This window comes from Columba livia, chromosome 1 (genome assembly GCF_036013475.1).
Source record: "Columba livia isolate bColLiv1 breed racing homer chromosome 1, bColLiv1.pat.W.v2, whole genome shotgun sequence".
NCBI lineage: Eukaryota > Metazoa > Chordata > Aves > Columbiformes > Columbidae > Columba > Columba livia.
In genome coordinates this window covers 56943950-56963112 of record NC_088602.1, presented here as the reverse complement: position 1 = coordinate 56963112, position 19163 = coordinate 56943950, and the positions used below count along the sequence as shown (strand labels likewise).

At 47.9% G+C, this 19163-nt stretch overlaps 1 protein-coding gene across 4 annotated transcripts in view; it reads right to left on the bottom strand.

Moving 5' to 3' along the window:
- Window positions 1-8323, bottom strand: part of CLYBL (citramalyl-CoA lyase) — a 179703-nt gene extending 171380 nt beyond the window's left edge. For all 4 annotated transcript variants that reach the window (XM_065057643.1, XM_065057650.1, XM_065057671.1 and 1 more), the window contains exon 1: window positions 8211-8323. In XM_065057643.1, coding sequence (XP_064913715.1) covers window positions 8211-8278 — 68 coding nt within the window. In that variant the 5' untranslated portion in view covers window positions 8279-8323. The remainder of the gene's footprint in view (window positions 1-8210) is intronic.
- Between the last annotated feature and the right edge of the window lie 10840 nt (window positions 8324-19163).

Genomic DNA, 19163 nt, shown 5'->3' with positions numbered 1-19163 from the left:
TCTTCTCTACTTTCCAGTGAAAGGTAGATAAATTAGCAGAAATACAGGCTCTTAATTCTCAGTACCTCTTTGGAGGATATCTGCCCTTAAAAACCTTTGTAGGGAGCATTATTAATATTGTTCCTATCAGTGAACAAGTTTTAATGCCTACAAAAACACTGTCTAGTCATAGCCATGCAAGTCTTCCTTTTTGGTGACCTGGTTTCAAGAAACAAACAAAAAACAGTAGAAATTATGCCCAATTTTCTTTCATCGTTCAGTTATGCTGATCACTGCCTAACTCAACTAGTAACTAGATACCAATGACAGTCCTTCTACAACAAACCTTGCCATCTACCACATAGAATCATAGAATGGTTTGGATGGAAGGGACCTTCAAAGGTCATCTAGTCCAACCCCCCTGCAAGGAGCACAGACATCTTCAACTAGATCACCTAGACCACATGTTGATCACAGTCTAATGGAAGTCCTACCTTGACCCTGCTTTCTCCAGCCCCTTCACCTCTGCCTCTGGGCCTAAGAGGACTTTCAGACACCTAAAAGAAATAATTCAAACTGCCTTTTGCAGACAGTGTAGAGATCCTGCCAAGCTGCAGCCAAGCCAGTGCCCACTTCGACCACCACAAGTAAGGACAATATCAGTCCCTTGGGCTTCGGTCTTCCAAGTAACACATGTTATTCCAATGGCTTTCAGAAAACTTTTAAACTGAAAACATACAAACATACAGGATGTTGCAGGTTTAAAGAAATTATTATAGCTATTGCCTAGCAGCTGATAACGTTGCCAGGAAATAGAAATATGTCTGCAATGAGCTAGCCTTGTTATGCCCATATTCAATATTTTCCCTACTTTCTTTGAAATGCATTTCAACAACTTAAAAAATAAAAACCACCAACTCCCCCAAAATCAAACACAACAACAAAACAAAACAACAAACAAACAAAAAACCAACTCATAAACCACAAACCCACTACCCAACAGAATGAGGGAATGAAAGATATTCACACTGACCAACCCCACTCTCCAGTTTACCCCCCCCCGAATCCCACTGACAGTATCAAGAGTGGGGAATCAAACCCTTTTATTACTGAGCCCGCAGCAGATAAAGTAGCAATTGTGGTTATACAGTATTGGAAGTGTAGCTACAACATAGCGTGACAGCTTGTTAGTGTTGAAAATATATAAGCTCTTTGTAATTGTGCCTTTGGAATGCCATCTGTCTTGAATTAACGTCCACCTGGGATCATGTTTCGATGACCAATATGGACAGATTACTAGAACTTTAAAACCTCGCTTTCTTTGTAATTGACATTTAAACTGTTTGAAGTTTCTCATTAAGTCCTTTTTTACAAATTAGGTGCAGATGTATAAAGCTAAATGTACAGTACTAAGGGAAATTAGGTCACCTGAAAGCTCAATAATAAAATGTATCAACTGTTTAAGTGCAATGAGTACATTAAAATTTAGAGATCGACTTTATGCCCTGAATTCTTCAGTGTTTCATCATTTCCCTTTCATCACTGCAGAGCCGCTGATGCCAATCATTTTTAATTAAAATAGAAGAGAAGAAAGAGGGATTGACTGCTCAGCCCATGATGACTGGTCAACCCTGGCCCACAAAGGGCAGGAGAAGACCAGGCAGGGACCCCCAGTGATGCCCATTTCACAGGGACATGCAAATCCTATTTACACCAGTGATGCCAGGAGATTTAAAGGGCACAGGGATACTTGAGAGGTAAATGTCGCACTGATGAGAAAATAAGGGGAAGAATTACAAAGGGGACTAATTCAAGACCCAGGGGCTCAGTAACCAGGCAGCTGACCTCCAGACCCACTTGCAGCCAAAGTTCTGCAGACCTGCTGTGCTCCCTGTGGCCTTGTCGGGTGGGAGAGAGAAGCATGAAAAAGGCAGTGGCTGGAGAAACACCTCCATGCACAGGCTGGTCAACAAAATAAGGGTGAATTGAGTATTTCCCCTTTCCAAATGAGGAGGCTCAGAGAAGCATGAGAAAGGGGTCTGGGAGAGACCATCACCAGGAGCCTACCTGATGTGCAGAGGACAGGAGCAAATACCACACTGAGGTTCATGAGCAGAAACCCTACAAAGCTCTTAGCATCAAGGAGCTTGGTAGAATGACTCATAAGAGACTTCAAGTCCAGCAGCCCCATCTCCCCAAAAGGCATTAAAACCCCAGAGAACCCGCTCACCCAGCCTTTACGATTAGCCAGGATATACTGCACAAGCATGTGAAGGCTCAACATTGGAAGGCATTGAGCATCGCCCAAGGGAACAAGCATCCTCCTTCCCCATGCATGGCCACGGACAAGGGTTGGCATTGGGCCTCCAGACAGCATCCTGCAGTTGGCTGCACTGAAACTCAAGACTATCAAGACGGTTTAGTGGCAGGTCCATTAACCCTCTCTCCCAGAAAAAGGTCCCCTGGGATAAATTGTAAGCGTGGAGGTGCAATGGAAGAAGCAGTCCTAAAAGCTGGTATACAAGACAAATACACTGTCAACCAGATCTTTTTTTGTGTGCTTAGACTACGTTATCTCCTCTTAAGCACACTTTCTTCAGTACAACTACTTACTACAATGATTTTAAAAAGTTCTTCTACTCACATCTCCTTATAACCCTATTCTAGTAAGCTACTAGAACTCATTTTGCAAAAGAAGTGTAAACTTTCAGCTGGGTACATTTCTGCTGCTTCTGATAAACAGCCAAGCAACTTTGGTGTGACACTGGTTGTGCATCTGTTTGCAAGGCGAACAGCAGGTCTCAACTGGTACCAGAAGAGGATGGCAGAGGATTCTGGTTTCCATATCCATGGACTCATACACATCTTCAGTTCAAGGAGAAATCTGGAGAAAAATTATGTGTATTTTTAAAAGGAAGAAAAATTAAACCAGCCATATGTAAGCAAATTGCAACACCTGAGAGAGAACAAAACCTGACCAATATAATACAGCAAGGTGACAACATTTTCCAGGGAGGGATAGCCTAATTAATTTGTAAATGTGAATGAAACAGAGAATGCTCATACCCAATGAGAAAGATTTCTAAGAAAAGCGTATTTGTACTCAATTCTGGTTTGCTCACACATTTTATGAAGACTGGCTTTCATTCAGCTAACAAGTCTGAAAAGGCAAGTACAGGACCAGGCAGGACTGTCCAGAACCGTGTTAGCTTTAAGCAGACTGGTTGGAGTGCCAGCGGTGATTTGATTAGCTGCACACACTCGGCTTTGCGGCCTGCTTCTCATTAGCATTAATTAGCCAGCATCATACCTCTGCTGCTGCCAGGATGAGAACTGGCTCAGGCAGTAGTTTCGCAGTCCTTAATGCCGAGTATAGAGTTGCCAGAGTGCACAACACAGAGCTGATGTGTCTTTCTACCAAGGGCAGAGGCGAGCGGAGACGCGGTTCAGCAGAAAGCTGGAGCAGCGTGGACAGGTGACACCTCCTTTGGTGTAAGACCTCCCAACACAACTTTAACCTGGCAAAAACGCCTGAGTGCATTTGAAACACCAGAACTAAGGCTCAGCTTTGTAATGTGCTTCGCCTGACCTAGCGGCGATGGCTGATGAAAGGCCCCATCCCACATCCTCCCAGACACATGGTCCAGTGACGGTGGTTGCAAGGTAAGCTGAGGCTCCATCAGGTCTGTCCCCAGAGGATCGCAACACTGGGGACTCGATTAGCGGTGTTCAAGGTGTCTCCTCCCTCACGAGAGCCACTATCGGGTTCTCACCTTGCCAGCAACATTATTTTAGGTGAACAAAAGTGACCTTGCAGAAAAGCAGATTCTGCAGATACAGCTCAATAGTTCTGCTGGATAAAGTGGTTTTATCACCAGAAAGTCACACTTTCAAATAAATTTCACCCCGAGGCCATAATCTCGAAAGACACACTTTAAAACGTGTAGAACATAAAATGAGTGATTTTCTTGGATAAAGCTTCAGGAAGTAAATCCCTGACAGACTTAACACACTATTGATATTCTTGGTTATAGCTCTACACATGCCGAGCAGGATCAGCTACTGGTAAGGACCACGATTCATGTCTTTCCATTTAAACGTTGCAACAAAGAATAGAAGTATTTCAGAACTAACAAAGGGGAACCTTTTAATTTGCTAGAACGATTTCAGCTCTCATTGCATTAGCACCCTCCAGTGTCCAATCCAAGAAAAACAACATCATCACTAATTTGCCAAGTAGCTGCAAAGTTGGAGTGTGAAACACAAGACAGAGCAGAGGTGGATTCCTGGGAGGGAAGAAGGCAATTAGAGAAGACAGAAGAAACTCCCAATTCTAGAAGTTTTAGATGACGTAGGTGCAGTCCCTGAATAAGATCTGACAGGGGGTTAATTACTCTTCTCAGGCTCCTTTGCTCCTAGCAAAGCAAGTGTGTTGGTACCTTTGGAACAACACACTCTACATACACACACGTTATATTCAATAGGCTGCAGCGCTCCACCGAGATGTGAGCTTAACGATACCACTTTAGATTGATTCAGTATGGGCATGTGGGCATAGATCTGTCTGGAATATGACATTTAAATAAATACACGTAAAAAAAACTTCTCAAACACAGGCAAAGCAGATGTGCACTTGGCTAGACAAGGGCAAACAGGTGATCAGGCTTACATGTGCAATGTCCTCTCACAGCATAATCACCAAGCAAAGAGAGAACCCTTCACAAAGATCTGTCAGTGAGAAAGTTTTCATAGTCAACGCTTTACTCCATCATTGTCTTTAAAAGCACATTTGAAGTTCTTGACAACAATGACAGGAAGAACAGCTACATTTGTTATGAAAAAAACAGCTGGAAGAAGTTTTTTTGATCTTTTTCCAACAAGACAAAATTCTTCAGCAGACAGGAAAAGTCAAAAAGGCTCTGGAACACTGCAAGTAAGCAAAACCAGTTTTGGGTACCATAGGCTTAACCTGTCTGCTAATGACACAGATACTCTGTCCCCATTCTCACAGCAGCACTGCAGAGTGGCTTTTCAGGGGCAGCAACACCCACATGAGGAGCGCATGGCACCAGCTGGGAATCAGGTGCACGGCATCAGAGATACCTGCTATAATCCACTTGAATTTGAGAAAAAACTTCTTCTCAGTGAGGGTGCCAGAGCACTGGAACAGGCTGCCCAGGGGGGTTGTGGAGTCTCCTTCTCTGGAGACATTCAAAACCCGCCTGGACATGTTCCTGTGCGACCTCACTTAGGTGTTCCTGCTCCAGCAGGGGGATTGGACTGGATGATCTTTTGAGGTCCCTTCCAATCCCAAACATACTGTGATACTGTGATACTGTAATCTGGGTACCAGCCCGACAGCACGGCAATGAGTGCTGTGGGATGCAAGCACCAGGGTCTGGACCCAGAGGCACCTGCCAGCTCCTGCTAAAGATCAGGGAGCTGCTAATTAAGTCCAAGCAACACGTGCATCGATTGCTGGCATTTTAAGTCATCCCTGGATTTTCTCTCCCTGCTGCACATGGCTACATGGCTGCCCAGCTCAAAGTCAAGCAATGACTCCTCGTGCCTCATCCTGCTCTGGCCTCTGACTGCTTGGATGCCCCAAATTCTGTGGTCTCCACCTGCGTGGTGGCCTCTCAGGCTGCACAGCAGCACTGATGACAAGGGGCAGGCAGTTCCCACCGCAGGGAGGCCATCATGTCCCCTGGGAGTCAAGTGAGGGGGCTGTGGTGCTCAGCAGCCACGTCCCATCCTGTGGCACCACCGGCCAAGGAAGCTCCTTCTGACCACAGCTGGAAGAGAGCAGCCTCACCACAGGCAAGTGGTCAGCCTCCTCTCCCAGCCCTGAATGGGTGCTATGAACATATAAACATAATCATCTGATTGCCCTCACACTGGGTAGACTTCTCCCTACATTATAAATATTCAAAATTTCTCATGACCAGAAACAGAAAAGCACAGCATTTATGATTCCGCACCAATATGGGGTAAGAGGAAAAAAGAAAAAAAGGCACATCCACGCATGCATCTTCTCCAGAAACAGGCTCTAAAAGTAAGCTGAAGGAGGGAGGCTGGAAAAATGACCCTGGGTGCTCTGCAGGACAGTGTCACTGTGGGCAAGAAAGATTAATGTGGATTTTGTGAGTTCTTCACACTGCCTCTAGCACAGCACAAAGCAGTCCAGCTGTCCCTGAGGTTCTCCAAGAACACCAGCATCAATATTGCGTGTTCACAGTAACATCTATATTACAGTTATTATAGACTGCATGCTCTTTACTCAGTCAACTATGAAATATTTACAGTATTGTGGTCTCAGCAGAGATTGCAAGAATTTAAAGCTTGAAATTTTAAAATGAATTAACACTTGATTTCCTCTCTAATATCAGTTCTAAAAAAATCTTCTCTCCCTCTAGGAGTGCTGTTGAAAACCTCCCTTAAATCAACGCAGACCCAACAATCAATCACACAGGCAGAAGTCATTCCCTGACTGCAGGTAACATAGAATAGTTTGGGTTGGCATGGACCTTCAAAAATTCTCTCGTCCAACCCCCCTGCAATGAGCAGGGACATCTTCAACTAGATCAGGTTGCTCAGAGCCCCATCCAGCCTGGCCTGAAATATCTCCAGGGATGGGGCATCTACCACTTGTGCAAGTTTCACCACCCTCTGTAGAAAATTTCTTCGTCACGTCCATGCCCCCTGACAGCTATTTGGCCACCTGTGGCAAAGCACCTGGTTATCTTGGTCTCTTTGCAAGTGAACGTACATTGTCTACGTAACAACCTCTTGTCCAGAAACCTTCGCGGCAGGAGCAGGGGGACACGCCACCCCTCCAGACTCACATGGGCCTCCCAAAGCCCAGGATGACGGGTGCTAACAGGGCTGCCAACAGACCCACTTCGGTCCACATCACGACCTGTGCTCAGCTCCATCCAGGGTGGATTATCCATGGAGGAGGCAACACAGTATTCTCTTAAAAAGCAGCAAGCCCACAGTGCGGACCCAGCCCCTGCTGGTTTTCACAGAATCACAGAATGTTAGGGATTGGAAGGGACCTTGAAAGATCATCCAGTCCAATTCTTCTGCCAGAGCAGGAACACCTAGATGGGGTTACACAGGGATGTATCCAGGCAGGTTTTGAATGTCTCCAGAGAAGGAGACTCCACAACTCCCTGGGCAGCCTGTTCCAGTGCTCTGGCACCCTCACCGTGAAGAAGATTCCTCTCATATTTAAGTTGAACCTCCATATTTATAAACATTAGTGAGGTCACCCCTTAGTCTCCTCTCCTCCAAGCTAAAGAGACCCAGCTCCCTCAGCCTTTCCTCATAAGGGAGATGCTCCACTCCCTTAATCATCTTTGTTGCCCTGTGCTGGACCCTCTCCAGCAGTTCCCTGTCCTTCTGGAACTGAGGGGCCCAGAACTGGACACAATATTCCAGATGTGATCTCACCAGGGCGGAGTAGAGGGGAAGGAGGACCTCTCTCGATCTACTAACCACCCCCCTTGTAATACACCCCAGGATGCCATTGGCCTTCCTGGCCACAAGGGCACAGTGCTGGCTCATGGTCATCCTGGTGTCCACCAGGACCCCCAGGTCCCTTTCCCCTACACTGCTCTCTAATAGGTCATTCCCCAACTTATACTGGAACCTGGGGTTGTTCCTGCCCAGATGCAGGACTCTACACTTTTCCCCTGCAGGAGATGGGGCACAGCGGCACTGTAGGTAGGAGGCTCAGTGCAGGAATGGGGAAGACCCCGGTCACTCCCCGCGCAGCAGCACCAAAGTGGACAACCGGGCAAGGGTAATTTTGCGGTAACTGCAAGAAACTAATTTCTGCGCTCAAGTTCCTTGTGCCCGAGCTACCAGCGCCCCCACGGCGGGGCACAGGGCGGGGGCAGGCGGGTAGGAAAGGCCGGGGCTAGACCGTGAGAGGCTTCCCGACAGCGTACCCAAGGAACCGGCGGACCCGCAGTTTCCCCCCCGCTGGCGCACGGCGGAGGCGCCCCGGCCCGGCCCGGCCCGGCCCCCACAGCCTCCCCCACAGGCAGCCCAGGCCCCCCACCACCTGTGGCAGCCCCAGCCCGGCCTGCGGACCGACACCACCCGCTCGGTGGGGCGGGGGAAACCCCCCCCGGAGCGCGGGTTCCAGCGGGGAGGGGCGGCGCCGGGGGTCCGTCGGTCCCGCCCACCGCACCCGCGTCACTCGCAGTCCCCGCGTCACTCACAGTCTCCACCTCCCCCGGCGCAGCCCGGCCCGCCAGCAGACCCATGCTGCCGCCGCCGCAGCCGCCATCACCGCCGTCTAGGCCCCGCCCCCCCGCGGCCCATTGGCTGGGACGGTGGCGTTCCCCGCCGCCGGGCCTCTCCTCTCCGCGGCGCTGATTGGTGGAGAGGGAAGAGGAGGCGTGCCCTGCGCCACGCCCCCCACGTGCCCTAGCCAGCCGGGCGCCGCGGGGCGGGGGCGGAGCGTTGGGTGCTCACGGGGCGGGGCGTGACCCGCGGCTGTTACCGGCCGTTGGGCGCGTGCGGTCAGCGGCCCGGGCGCTGGGGCTCGGCCGCGCCAGGAGTCAGCCCTGGGCCTGCGCACCCCGGGGCGGGGACGGCTAGGTGGCTCCGGGTGGCGGTTCCCTTCGCCTCGGTGCTGCTCCAGGGCAGACCGCTGCCCGCGGTCAGGGCGCAGCTTCCCCGCCAACCGGCCAGGCCCCTCCGAGCCAGCGAGCCTGAAGGGGAGTTGGGCTTGCACCTGCCGCAGCCTGCCCGAAACTCGTCAGGGGTGGCGTGTATAAGGGTGTCAGCAGCTCTTCGGCCAAAATCACAATGCCTGGTGTCATCTCTTCCGCTCCTTAGGCAGCGGTAGCTGTATGGTAGAGGCATGGTGATAGTGGAACTTAACGCAGGCAGGTCACAGAACGGTTGGGGTTGGAAGGCACCTCTGGAGATGATCTAGTCCAACCCACCTGCTAAAGCAGGTTCACCCAGAGCAGATCACACAGGAATGTGTCCAGGTGGGTTTTGAATGTCTCCAAAGAAGGAGACTCCACACCCTCTCTGGGCAGCCTGTTCCAGTGCTCTGGCACCCTCACTGTAAAGAAGTTTCTCCTCATATTCAGACGGAACCTCCTGTGCTTCAGTCTGTGCCTGTTGTGCCTCATCCTGTTGTTGGGCACCACTGAAAGGAGTCTGGTCCCATCCTCTTGACACCCACACTTGAGATATTTAAAAACATTGCTGAGAGGTGCTGGTGCACACCTTGGTATACACATGGGCATAGCAAAACTTACGCAGCTGGGCTGTGTTTGTGGTGAGGCTGTTAGAGTCAGCAGGTACTTCAAGAAGTGCTGACTGAACCTTGGTGCTGGCCTGGGCCACTGCTGCAGCAAAGGCTTTTGGCTCAGGACCCTTCAACTTCAGAGGTCAGTTCTGGCTGAGTGGCTTCTGTTCTGCACATCTCAGTGTGGAAATAACTGCCACAAGTGGAAATGGTTCATTTCTTGTCAGGGCATAAAGAACCGAGACCAAAGGTAACATATGGCTGGACTCGATCTTGAGGTTCTCTTCTCACCAAAATGATTCCATGATTCTGTTCTATATGAAGTAGCAGGGGAGGGGACAGGAAGGAAACAAAATTGAGAAGGAAAGGCTACTGAAAACAGAGCAGGGATTCTGCTGATGCTGTTTTCCATCAGTCCAAAGTTAGACTGAGAATATATTTTTCCTTGCCATGCTGCTCAGATGTGCTGGAGTGACCACAGAACACAATCCCAGCAAGTTTCTCCAACACTGTGGATATTTCAGCCAGCTTTCCTGAGGACGCGAGCTTGGATCATGCTGACCAGCTGTCTGGTGCTCCCATCCCTGCCCTCCCACAACTGCTGCACACGCTGCCCCATCTTGGACCAAGTCTGGCAATGAGAGGTCTCCAAGGCACTCTCTTTCAACAGCTTTTATAAAACCAGAAAGATAATGACGCTCCCCCCCCCCAAACCAGTGCCCCCACTCCTCGGAAGGCCCGGGCTCACACCTTATGGAAGAGCTTTTTTATTTTCTAGTGTCACTGAGTTTTGCCCTCTAAGTTAGTTCTTTCTCTGACACACAATTTGCTTTTATTTGTCAGAGAGCTGTGTTGAAATTTTCCCGTCTGGCTCAGCATCACTTTACTGGGAAAACAGCGTCAGCAGGTGTGTTTCCCCTCCTAGCACAATGAAATATGCTGTTTTGAAGAGCTGCACTGAAGCATGAAAGTGACCTGCGCTCAACTTGCCTCTGTAATCTTGCGTGCTAGTCATGGGTAATACCACTTGAATCTGACATAACGTGATAACAAAAAAACATTTCCTGGAATCACCAGTAGCATGATAGTGTTAACCCTTTTCAGTGTCGGTCCAGTGAACTGCGTGTGGCAGAGACTCTTCTCCTTCCCAGCACTACCGCCTCCCTCCCTTTGCCCTCTCCTCCTGCCAATATTATCTCTGTGGGGAACTTTTCTTCATGAGGGATGATATGGCACAAGGTGAGGGAGGAGAACCTGTGACTTGTCTCCTGCTCCCTTCTGATCTTCGTAGGGACAGGGCATTTCATTCCTGGCACCTCTCTTTTCCCTTTCTGACTTCAAGACTCCTAGGTGCACAAAATGCTCTCCTCCTCCACTTTGATGATGCCAGCCAGCAGTGGGGAAAAACAGAGATGTGTAGCTCCTGCCAGACCCTCTTGGCCATTGTTTCTCTGTGGCTTCCCATGCCAGCTGGGAGAGGATGAGAGCAGGGGTACAGCTGGCCAGTGACAGACCCCTTCCCCCAAATGTGGATCTCTCTTGCAGCAGTGGCATTTGGTGCTGCAATGTCAGGTGGAGGCAGGACACCACGGTGACCGCAGATCACATGTTGCCACTGCATGCAGAGCAGCTTTCAGGTTTTGTCAGAAGTCCAAACACCCTTTTTCAGCATTAATACCAGAGCGCAGGTTTTGCATAAACCGGTATTGGAAAGCCTGGGGTAGCCTGGACCGCTCATTTCCAAATGACACATGCCCCTTTGACTTTAAAATGGTCATAGCAACACAGGGAGGTCAATTAAATCTCATCGCTGTCTTTTCTGGAAAAAATACTGTTGATCTGTCTTGCCCTTTTAAAATTGGAAGCCTTTTAAAGATGCTGTGTTTTCCATTAATCAGATTAAGCCAATGTAACATTTTCCGGGATGCTCAGAAGGTATTTATGAGCCTAACTCCCACAGACATCCTCAAGAGTTAGGCACCCAGCTGCTTGTGAGCATGTGAGTCTTCTCGCAGCAGCATCTTTGAGGCTAAGATCCTTGGAGCCATATGTGCATGAAGAGTACAAGGAGAAATGGGTCTCTGAGCTCAGCTGGGGCTGGTCAGTATGATAATAATTTTTTGTGTCTCCTTGCAAAACCTCTTCTGCACAAATGTTTCAACTGAATGTGTGACAACTACACACAGAAATTAGTCAGAGAGAGCGATCCTACAGCTTCTCAAATAGAAAACAAATTATGAAGATCGAATGACTCATAGACTGCACTGTTGAAAATAATTTTGCAATTGGAATGGACTAGGCAAAATAGTCTAAGAAAAATATAACTGCCTACTGGCTTTCCGTCTCTTATATCAATAAAGCATCACAGCAACCACGGTGCTACAACGTACATTTCATGTACACTAATTTTTTCAGCTGTTGTATTTCAAACACATTTTTTTGTAAAGGTGGTCTAGTATCTTCTGAGATGTTGAAAGTGTAAGGTTGCTATGAAAGAGCGAACAAATATGCTGGCAGAAGATATGGTTGTCGTTCTACACTCATTTTCTAACTCTTTAATTATCTCTTAATGGTATTATTGGCGACTAAAGCAGGTGTTTTTGCACAAGAATGGGAAAAAGAAGCAGTGTAGAGCAGAAGTACTGTAGGACTATTAATGAGCCATGGTGATAAAAATAAATAATCTGTTATTGGAGTCTGTGTGGAGTATGAGTAAAGACCTGTGTTGCTGCCTGAAGCTATTGCACTTCAGTGTCCTTTTGACACTCATTTGCTTTGATTTTCGAGAGAGAAATGAGCATCGTATCAGCCAAGGAGCGATGTGCCTTCCCCTTGGTGCTGTGAACACAAGGGATGTCCTCTCCAGCTTGTTGTGCAAAAATGGGAAATAAATAACTGTTGGCACCAATCTCGCTGAGATTCCTGTGTCTCTTTCCGACAGACTCTCATTTTTGCTGGCCAGCTGTGTTAAAGTGCCCCTGTGGTGAACTTGCCACTTTGGGCCTGGTCTCTTACCTCGCCAAGTGTTTGCAGGAGTTGCAGAGTCCTCAACTGACTCCTGTCTGAGAGAACACTCATTACCTGGTGGGAACTTTCTCCTGCAGTGTCTCATGTGCCACCAAACTGCTGACAGTGTCCGCTCAAGTTAGAATCACAGAATGTCCTGAGTTGGAAGAGACCCACAAGGATCACTGAGTCCAACTCCTGTCCCTGCACAGGACGACCCCACAGTTCACACCATGTGTCTGAGGGCTTGTCCAGTCTGTTCTTGAACACTGTCAGGCTTGGGGCTGTGATCGTGGTGAGGTCTCCCCTCAGTCTTCTCCAGGCTGAACAAACCAAGTGATTTTAGCTGCTCCTCATATGGCTTCCCCTCCAAAACCTTCACCAACTTCATAGCCTTCTTCTGGACACTCTCCAGTAGCTTTATATCCTTTTTATTCTGTGTTGCCCAGAACTGCACACAGTGCTCCAGGTGAGGCCACACCAGTGCAGAGCAGAGCGGGACAATCACCTCCCTGCCCGGCTGGCAATGCTGTGCTTGATGCACCCAGGACACGGGTGGCCCTCTTGGCTGCCAGGGCACACTGCTGGCTCATGTTCAACTTGCTGCTGAAGTTACACATCTTTATCCCATCCTTTCCAGCTCTATCTTAGCGGCACGGAAAAAACAAAGGAGCATTGCAGGGTTTTATCCAGACTCTGGCTGCTGGCACTGGGTGGTGTTTGGTCTCCCCTACACACTGTGTTTCCAGGTTTGCAGAATGAAGGCACTCAGGGAAGGAGCTAAACCTCTGATCACCGCTGTGCGCACACCAGGAAGCCCATGCTGGCCTTTTGCCGGCCTTGTGCCACAGGTGCCGGTGGAGCTCTGCCCATGCTGACACAGGCCATGCAAGGTCTCTCAGTCCTTCTGGCTCCTGCTGGTGCCAGCCCTGCGAGCACAGAGCACACTACTGCATGCCTAGCCCCTTCTGCACAGCACACCGAGGCCCTTTTCGCAGGCTGCAGTGCCAGTCATCCCTCCCCGGGTCTCCTGCAAGAGCAGAGTGGGAAGATGTGTTCCCCTCCAGATGCTGCCATGTGGCCATCCGTGGGCCTGGTGGGACACTCGTGTCAGAAGATCTCTTCAAGCTCCTGCAACAGGAGCATACCTGCCAGGCCAACTCTCAGCCTCTAACCCAGCTGCTGTCCTGACTCCTGAAGAACAGTGCCTTCACCACCTTTGGTTTTATGTGGCTCTCTCAGACCCAGCAGCAGCCAGGAGGTTCACAGAATCATAGAATTATTTGAGTTGGAAGGCACCTTAAAGATCATCTAGTTCCAAGCCCCCTGCCATGGGCAGGGACAGCTTCCACTAGACGAGGCTGCTCAAAGCCCCATCCATTGTGGCCTTGGACACTCCCAGGGATGGGGCATCCACAGCTGCTCTGGGCAGCCTGTTCCAGTGCCTCACCACCCTCATGGTGGAGAATTTTTTCCTTTTTTGTAATTTACATCTACTGTCTTTCAGTTTAAAGCAATTATCCCTTGTCCTATCACTACATGCCCTTGTCAAAAGTCCCTCTTCAGCTTTTGTGTAGGTTCCCTTTAGGTACTGGAAGGCTTCTCTAAGGTCTCCCTGGAGCCATCTCTTCACCTGGCTGAACAACCTCAACTCTCTCAGCCTGTCTTCGCAGAAGTTAGCACCTCCACAGCACCACGATGGATCACCTGGCCATCAAGAAACTGCCTTCAGCCTCACAGCACAATGATCAGCAATGACATTTCCTAAGAGACCTTGGTTGGGCCTCACTGGCTTTTCTGGAGGAGTGATGGAATTGACGTGGCCTGGACAGTAGATTAAGGAGGTAATAGAAAAGGCAGTAAAAGTGTAGGTGGCTAAGCAAGGGCAAGGAAAGGAAGAGAAAGGATTTTTGAGCCAGAAGAAAGGTGGATGTGAGTCATAAAGTGCTGAGGACTTTGTGCAGTCAAAAGCTAATACGGCAGTGCACTTGCTTCGTGTATAGTGCAAGAACTATTTCATTGTGCTCTGGAAGTTCCTGACAGTGCCAGAGCCACCTCCTGTTGGCACATCTGTGTTAGGAGACCTCATGATGGTGCAGCTCAACCCTGCCCTGGACACTGGACCCTGGTGTCCCTGACAGGCAGTGAAGCACAGTGTCTGCTTCAGTTTCCTCCAAAAGGCATCCAGTTCCTGAACTTTACAGATGCTTTGAGAAGCAACCCAGGGCACAGTAAGAGCAGTGATGGGATTTCACTTTGAAAGCACAATACTGCTTCAGACCTACTGGTAGTGTAAACACAGCCCAAGACAACAAACTCTTCCTTAGGTCCAGGCTACCATAAATACTGCCTGAACCTCACATAAGGTGTGACATCCATGGAGAGCTCAATCCAGACATTTAAATATGAGCCCTTAAGTATTAAGTGAGACATCTGCACCAAGCAGCAGATACGTCACAGGACTCAAACCCTTCTTGAGCCCCAGTGTCTGATCAAGATGCACAAAGAGCATCTCAAGTGGCACTGAACATCTACAGGCAGGCCACCAAATGGAGCCCATGGTACTGCCAGCCTCATTGCCTGAGACTTTGTGTTTCTACTGGCAGTCTGGAAAGCTAATCTAGACTTTGTGTCCCCACACCAGGCAGTACCCCTGTCCTCCACTGCCACTGAGGCTGTGAGGTGTGCGGTAGTGTCACGGAGGCAACCCGAGGTTTGTTTAGGGGACAACAGGGTCCAAAACAACTTTTATTAAACCGGTGAGAAACAGGGTTTTAGCACTCCAAAAGTGACTTAAATACAGGTTCAGATATCAGTTGAGGAAAATTATTAAGGGGCAGCAACTAATACAACAGGCGGTCCACAGTGTGCATGCACATGGCTTCACCCAAAACAATGCTGGAGCCGCCTCTGAGTCCGGGAGGAGTACACACTTGCCTAAACATGGTGTGGGATTATTTTAAAGAGATACACGTACTTGTAGTGAGTACAGAAAGTTAATACACTCACCATTGTGTGAGGCTAAATTTATAATACACTTGCAATCCTGTGAGGGTTAATTTACTTACATGTGCAAATGTGCACGGAAAGTTACACGTGCTTATGTGGAAGCACGGGAGGAAAATACACCCGCGATTATGCGAGGATTAATTTTACACGTGCTCGTATTGAGCACGGAAAGTTACATGTGCATATGTGCATGAAAAGTATAAATATACTCGCAATCCTGCGAGAAGTTTTACTCACTCCCGTGGCGGCAAGGCAAGCGGAGTCCCCATCCCGGGGAGGGGGGCTCTCGGCGGCAGCATCTTGCTCGTGCTCCGAGAGACCCGCGACAATGGGCGGAGTCTCGACGAGAGTCCCGTTTTTTATATTGGCTGATCAGATCTGACTGTAGGCATTCCAGAAGCTTCTCTGCACCCCCACACTGGCTGTGCGGTGCCCCTGAAGTCTCTAAACATCCCCCACACTGGCCGCACGCCCAGCGGCTCAGTGGCGCCTCGGCACTCCCTTCTCCTAATGTCCCTGGCCAGGGTGCTTTGGGGCCAAACAAAAGAGGCTGTCAGCCTCGAGAAGCAGAGAGAGAGGGAGATGTGCCTACTCCTTCCATACTGAAGGAGGGAGGGGGAGAGAAGGGGGTTTGCATCCTGCCACAGTTAGCACCTGGATCCCTGGTGGAGCAAGTGCCAGGGCCAGGTGTGCTCAGCATAACATTGCCCACAGTTCCATCTGTCACATGCGTGCCCATCTCCTGAGAGAACTGCCATGGCCTGCTGCTCCACACAGAACCAACAGTGTACCCATGTGCAGGGACACAGCTGAGCCTGGGACAATTTGGCTCCTCCTGTAGGAGAAGGAGAACCCAAGGAAGAACCTGCTTTCCAGCAACAAGAAAATCTTGAGGAACATCCCCCAAAACTGTATTGATGTAAGGCTAGAAATAAGCCAGCACACACTGAGTAGCTTTCATGGGTGAAAAATGAATTTTCCAATGTCTATTCGTTGCACTGTTATGTTTATCAGAATTGCGGTGTATGTCATAGCTCAGCAGTGTGTAGTGATTTAATCCACTATAAATCCATGTAGAGCACGTTGTCTGGGGCCTATGCATTTAGCATGATGGACAGTGGATTTTGGTGAAAATGGATTGAATAGTCCTGGTATATCCAGACAGGATGAGTTTGTCAAGAAAAGCTCCCTTTGCAATCTTGAAGGGCCTGCAGCACCCCAGCTTCCCTTGCCCAGCCACCTCAAAAGCACAACTTGAGCAGCCCCTCCCTCCTCCGTCTTATTGAACCAGGGAAAAGGTGCAGCCTTACACACGTAGATCCTCTCCAGATCCCAGGAAGCTCCTCAGGAAGAGTAAATACCCCTCGCCCATCCCAGCCTCCCTGCCAGAGGTGCTCTTTGGAGGCTGCTTGTCCAAGTCCAGTTCTCCACCTTTGAAATCAAACCCTTCTCTTCCCCAAGCAAGCTGTTGGCAAGCATCACCAACAGATGGAACAAGAAAGTCAAAAAAGGGAGAAACATCAGAAAAAAAGGAGCCAGTAGCTGAGGTGAAGCTGCAGGAAGTAAAAACTATGAGAACAGATCCAGCCATAAATCTAAGAAAATGCTCCATAAGGGATACCAAGAAAGAGAGGCCTGTTTTCAGACAGCAGGAGGACATTACAGTGAATTTGTTGCCATTCAGTTTGGACACTGTCCTGTACAGTGCAACTTTGGGAGATTACTGAAAAGCGGCTGCGTGGAATCGTTGGAATTCAGAAAAGTCAAAGTATTTTCATGCTGGGAAGCAACACGCACTGCTGTGCTCTATACGCTGGCTGGGGGAAATTAGAGGGGCAAAATAAAGAGGAAACAAGTGGAAAACAGAGTTTGTAAGAGGGTTTGAAGGGGAAGGATGTGCTTGCATGTCCTGCAGGTGGGAGCAGGTGATGTATTACAAAAGGTTGTGTGGTTTCAGTACTGGTTTTCTCCTTCATTCCTCATACATCCCAGCATTTCACTTAGTGCCATATATCGTGCAGATGTTTTCACTGAACATTTTCATTCATATTCAGAAGCACGAATATAACAGCGATGGAGCAATTTGGAACAAATTTAGTTTTAAAAAAGTAAAATTGTCATGATGGCTTTCCTACATGAAATACTGTCAGGCTGTGAGAGGAAAATGAGGATATTAGGAGAAAAGTGGGATGCACGTGTAGATGAGGAAGGGACCAAGAAAGCAGACTGCCCTTGTCAACTTATTGTTGTTTTGACAGATTTCAAATCAGGAAGCATTCTGTATATCTTATAGTTGATTATATAAAAATACTTGTTGGTATTTATATACCTTTTGCTTTTATTTCAAAGTCCTCTCTCCCCATACATTTGATAGTGTTTTCACCTTCATGGAGGTTCATTAAACTGTTTTTGCTGCAAAATGCTTTAAAAGCCAGAAGATAATCTGCAGGCTGTTGACACCATAATACTGTGATGGCTTGTGTGCCATTAAAATGGATCACAGAAATGTTCATCTATAGAACCTGCGCTCAATACATTGTGTCAGCACACTGTATAGATCCCTTAATCCATAGACTATTATTAAAATAGTGGATTAAAGAGTTGTTTGGGATCAGAGCATGCTGTATATGTAACAAAACAGTTTAGCTGAGATTAGTATTTGTTACTCCATGCAAAAATTGATTGAAGGAGCCATAGATGCCTACAATATCACAGTTTGGATTTATCACTAAATTACTGCCTTTTTGCCACATGAGTTCTTGTTAAGACCTGAGAATAAACTAATTACTTTGTGTGAAAAATAAAAACTGAATAACTGATGTAGATCTGTTAGCAACCAAAATATTTTAACTTCATACTAATATGAAATATGGTATTTAGATAGTTTAAAATGTATCGTATGAGAATGTGCATGGAAAGGACGTTCAGATTTCCAAAATAATTTGTCAATTTTTAGTTTTTTGGGTTTTTTTAAGAGAGTGCAAGCCGTTATATAGATCAGCGTCAATTTAATGTAACCCAAAGAGCACTGGAAACCAGAAGTATTTTTTCCATACAATTTTCTTCCATCAACAGTCTTTCTGAATTTGTCAGAAGGGGAAGTTTTATTCAACCGTGTGGTGAAGTTGAACTAAGATAGTGGCAGTTTTACAGACTTATCTTTAACACAACAGAAGGCTGTCAACAAGCCTTTTCGGTGACATCTCCACACGAGCATGGCGAGCAGATTATTTGAGGATTACCAGGCTGCTGAGCAGGTCAGCTGGGATCTTACAAATCTCTTCTATAAAGGACCCAATCTGCAGCCAGAAGCTGTTTACTGGCTGGAAGGAGGAGGGAGATGGGTTTGTTTAAAAGGCAGAGACCCTTGGGTTTGTTTGTGTGCCTGCCACAGATCGCTGGCTTTAAAAGTCGCTCTGTGTAAGGCAGAGCTGAACTCTGGTTGACACGTTATCAAGTGAGCTAGTAGGCAAAATAAAATTTCAATAGCAGAGCGCCAACATGAAAAGAAAAAAAATGGTGTATAGAAATTGTATTCTATTTACTAGAAGTTAAGTAGAATGGGGTCATTTTTTTTCCAAGGTGGAACATGTTTGTACCAAATTTCAGTTATACCGCAAGTCATATTTAATTTTTATTTTCTAATCCCAGTTGTGTTGTTGTTGTTTTTTGTTTTTAATCCTGCTGTTGCTAGTCCCAGTCCATATTGTGCTTTATGGAAGAGTTTGAATATTTCCAAAAGGAGGTGCAGACACCTCCATATCAATCAAACTCCTCCTGCAAGCGTGCCTATGCTGGAGATTTCTCTTCCATGGACTTGTCGTCAGCTGATCACATCTGTTAGATTTCAGGTCCACTTCCTACACCTGTACAGCCCCTGGACATGGGATGC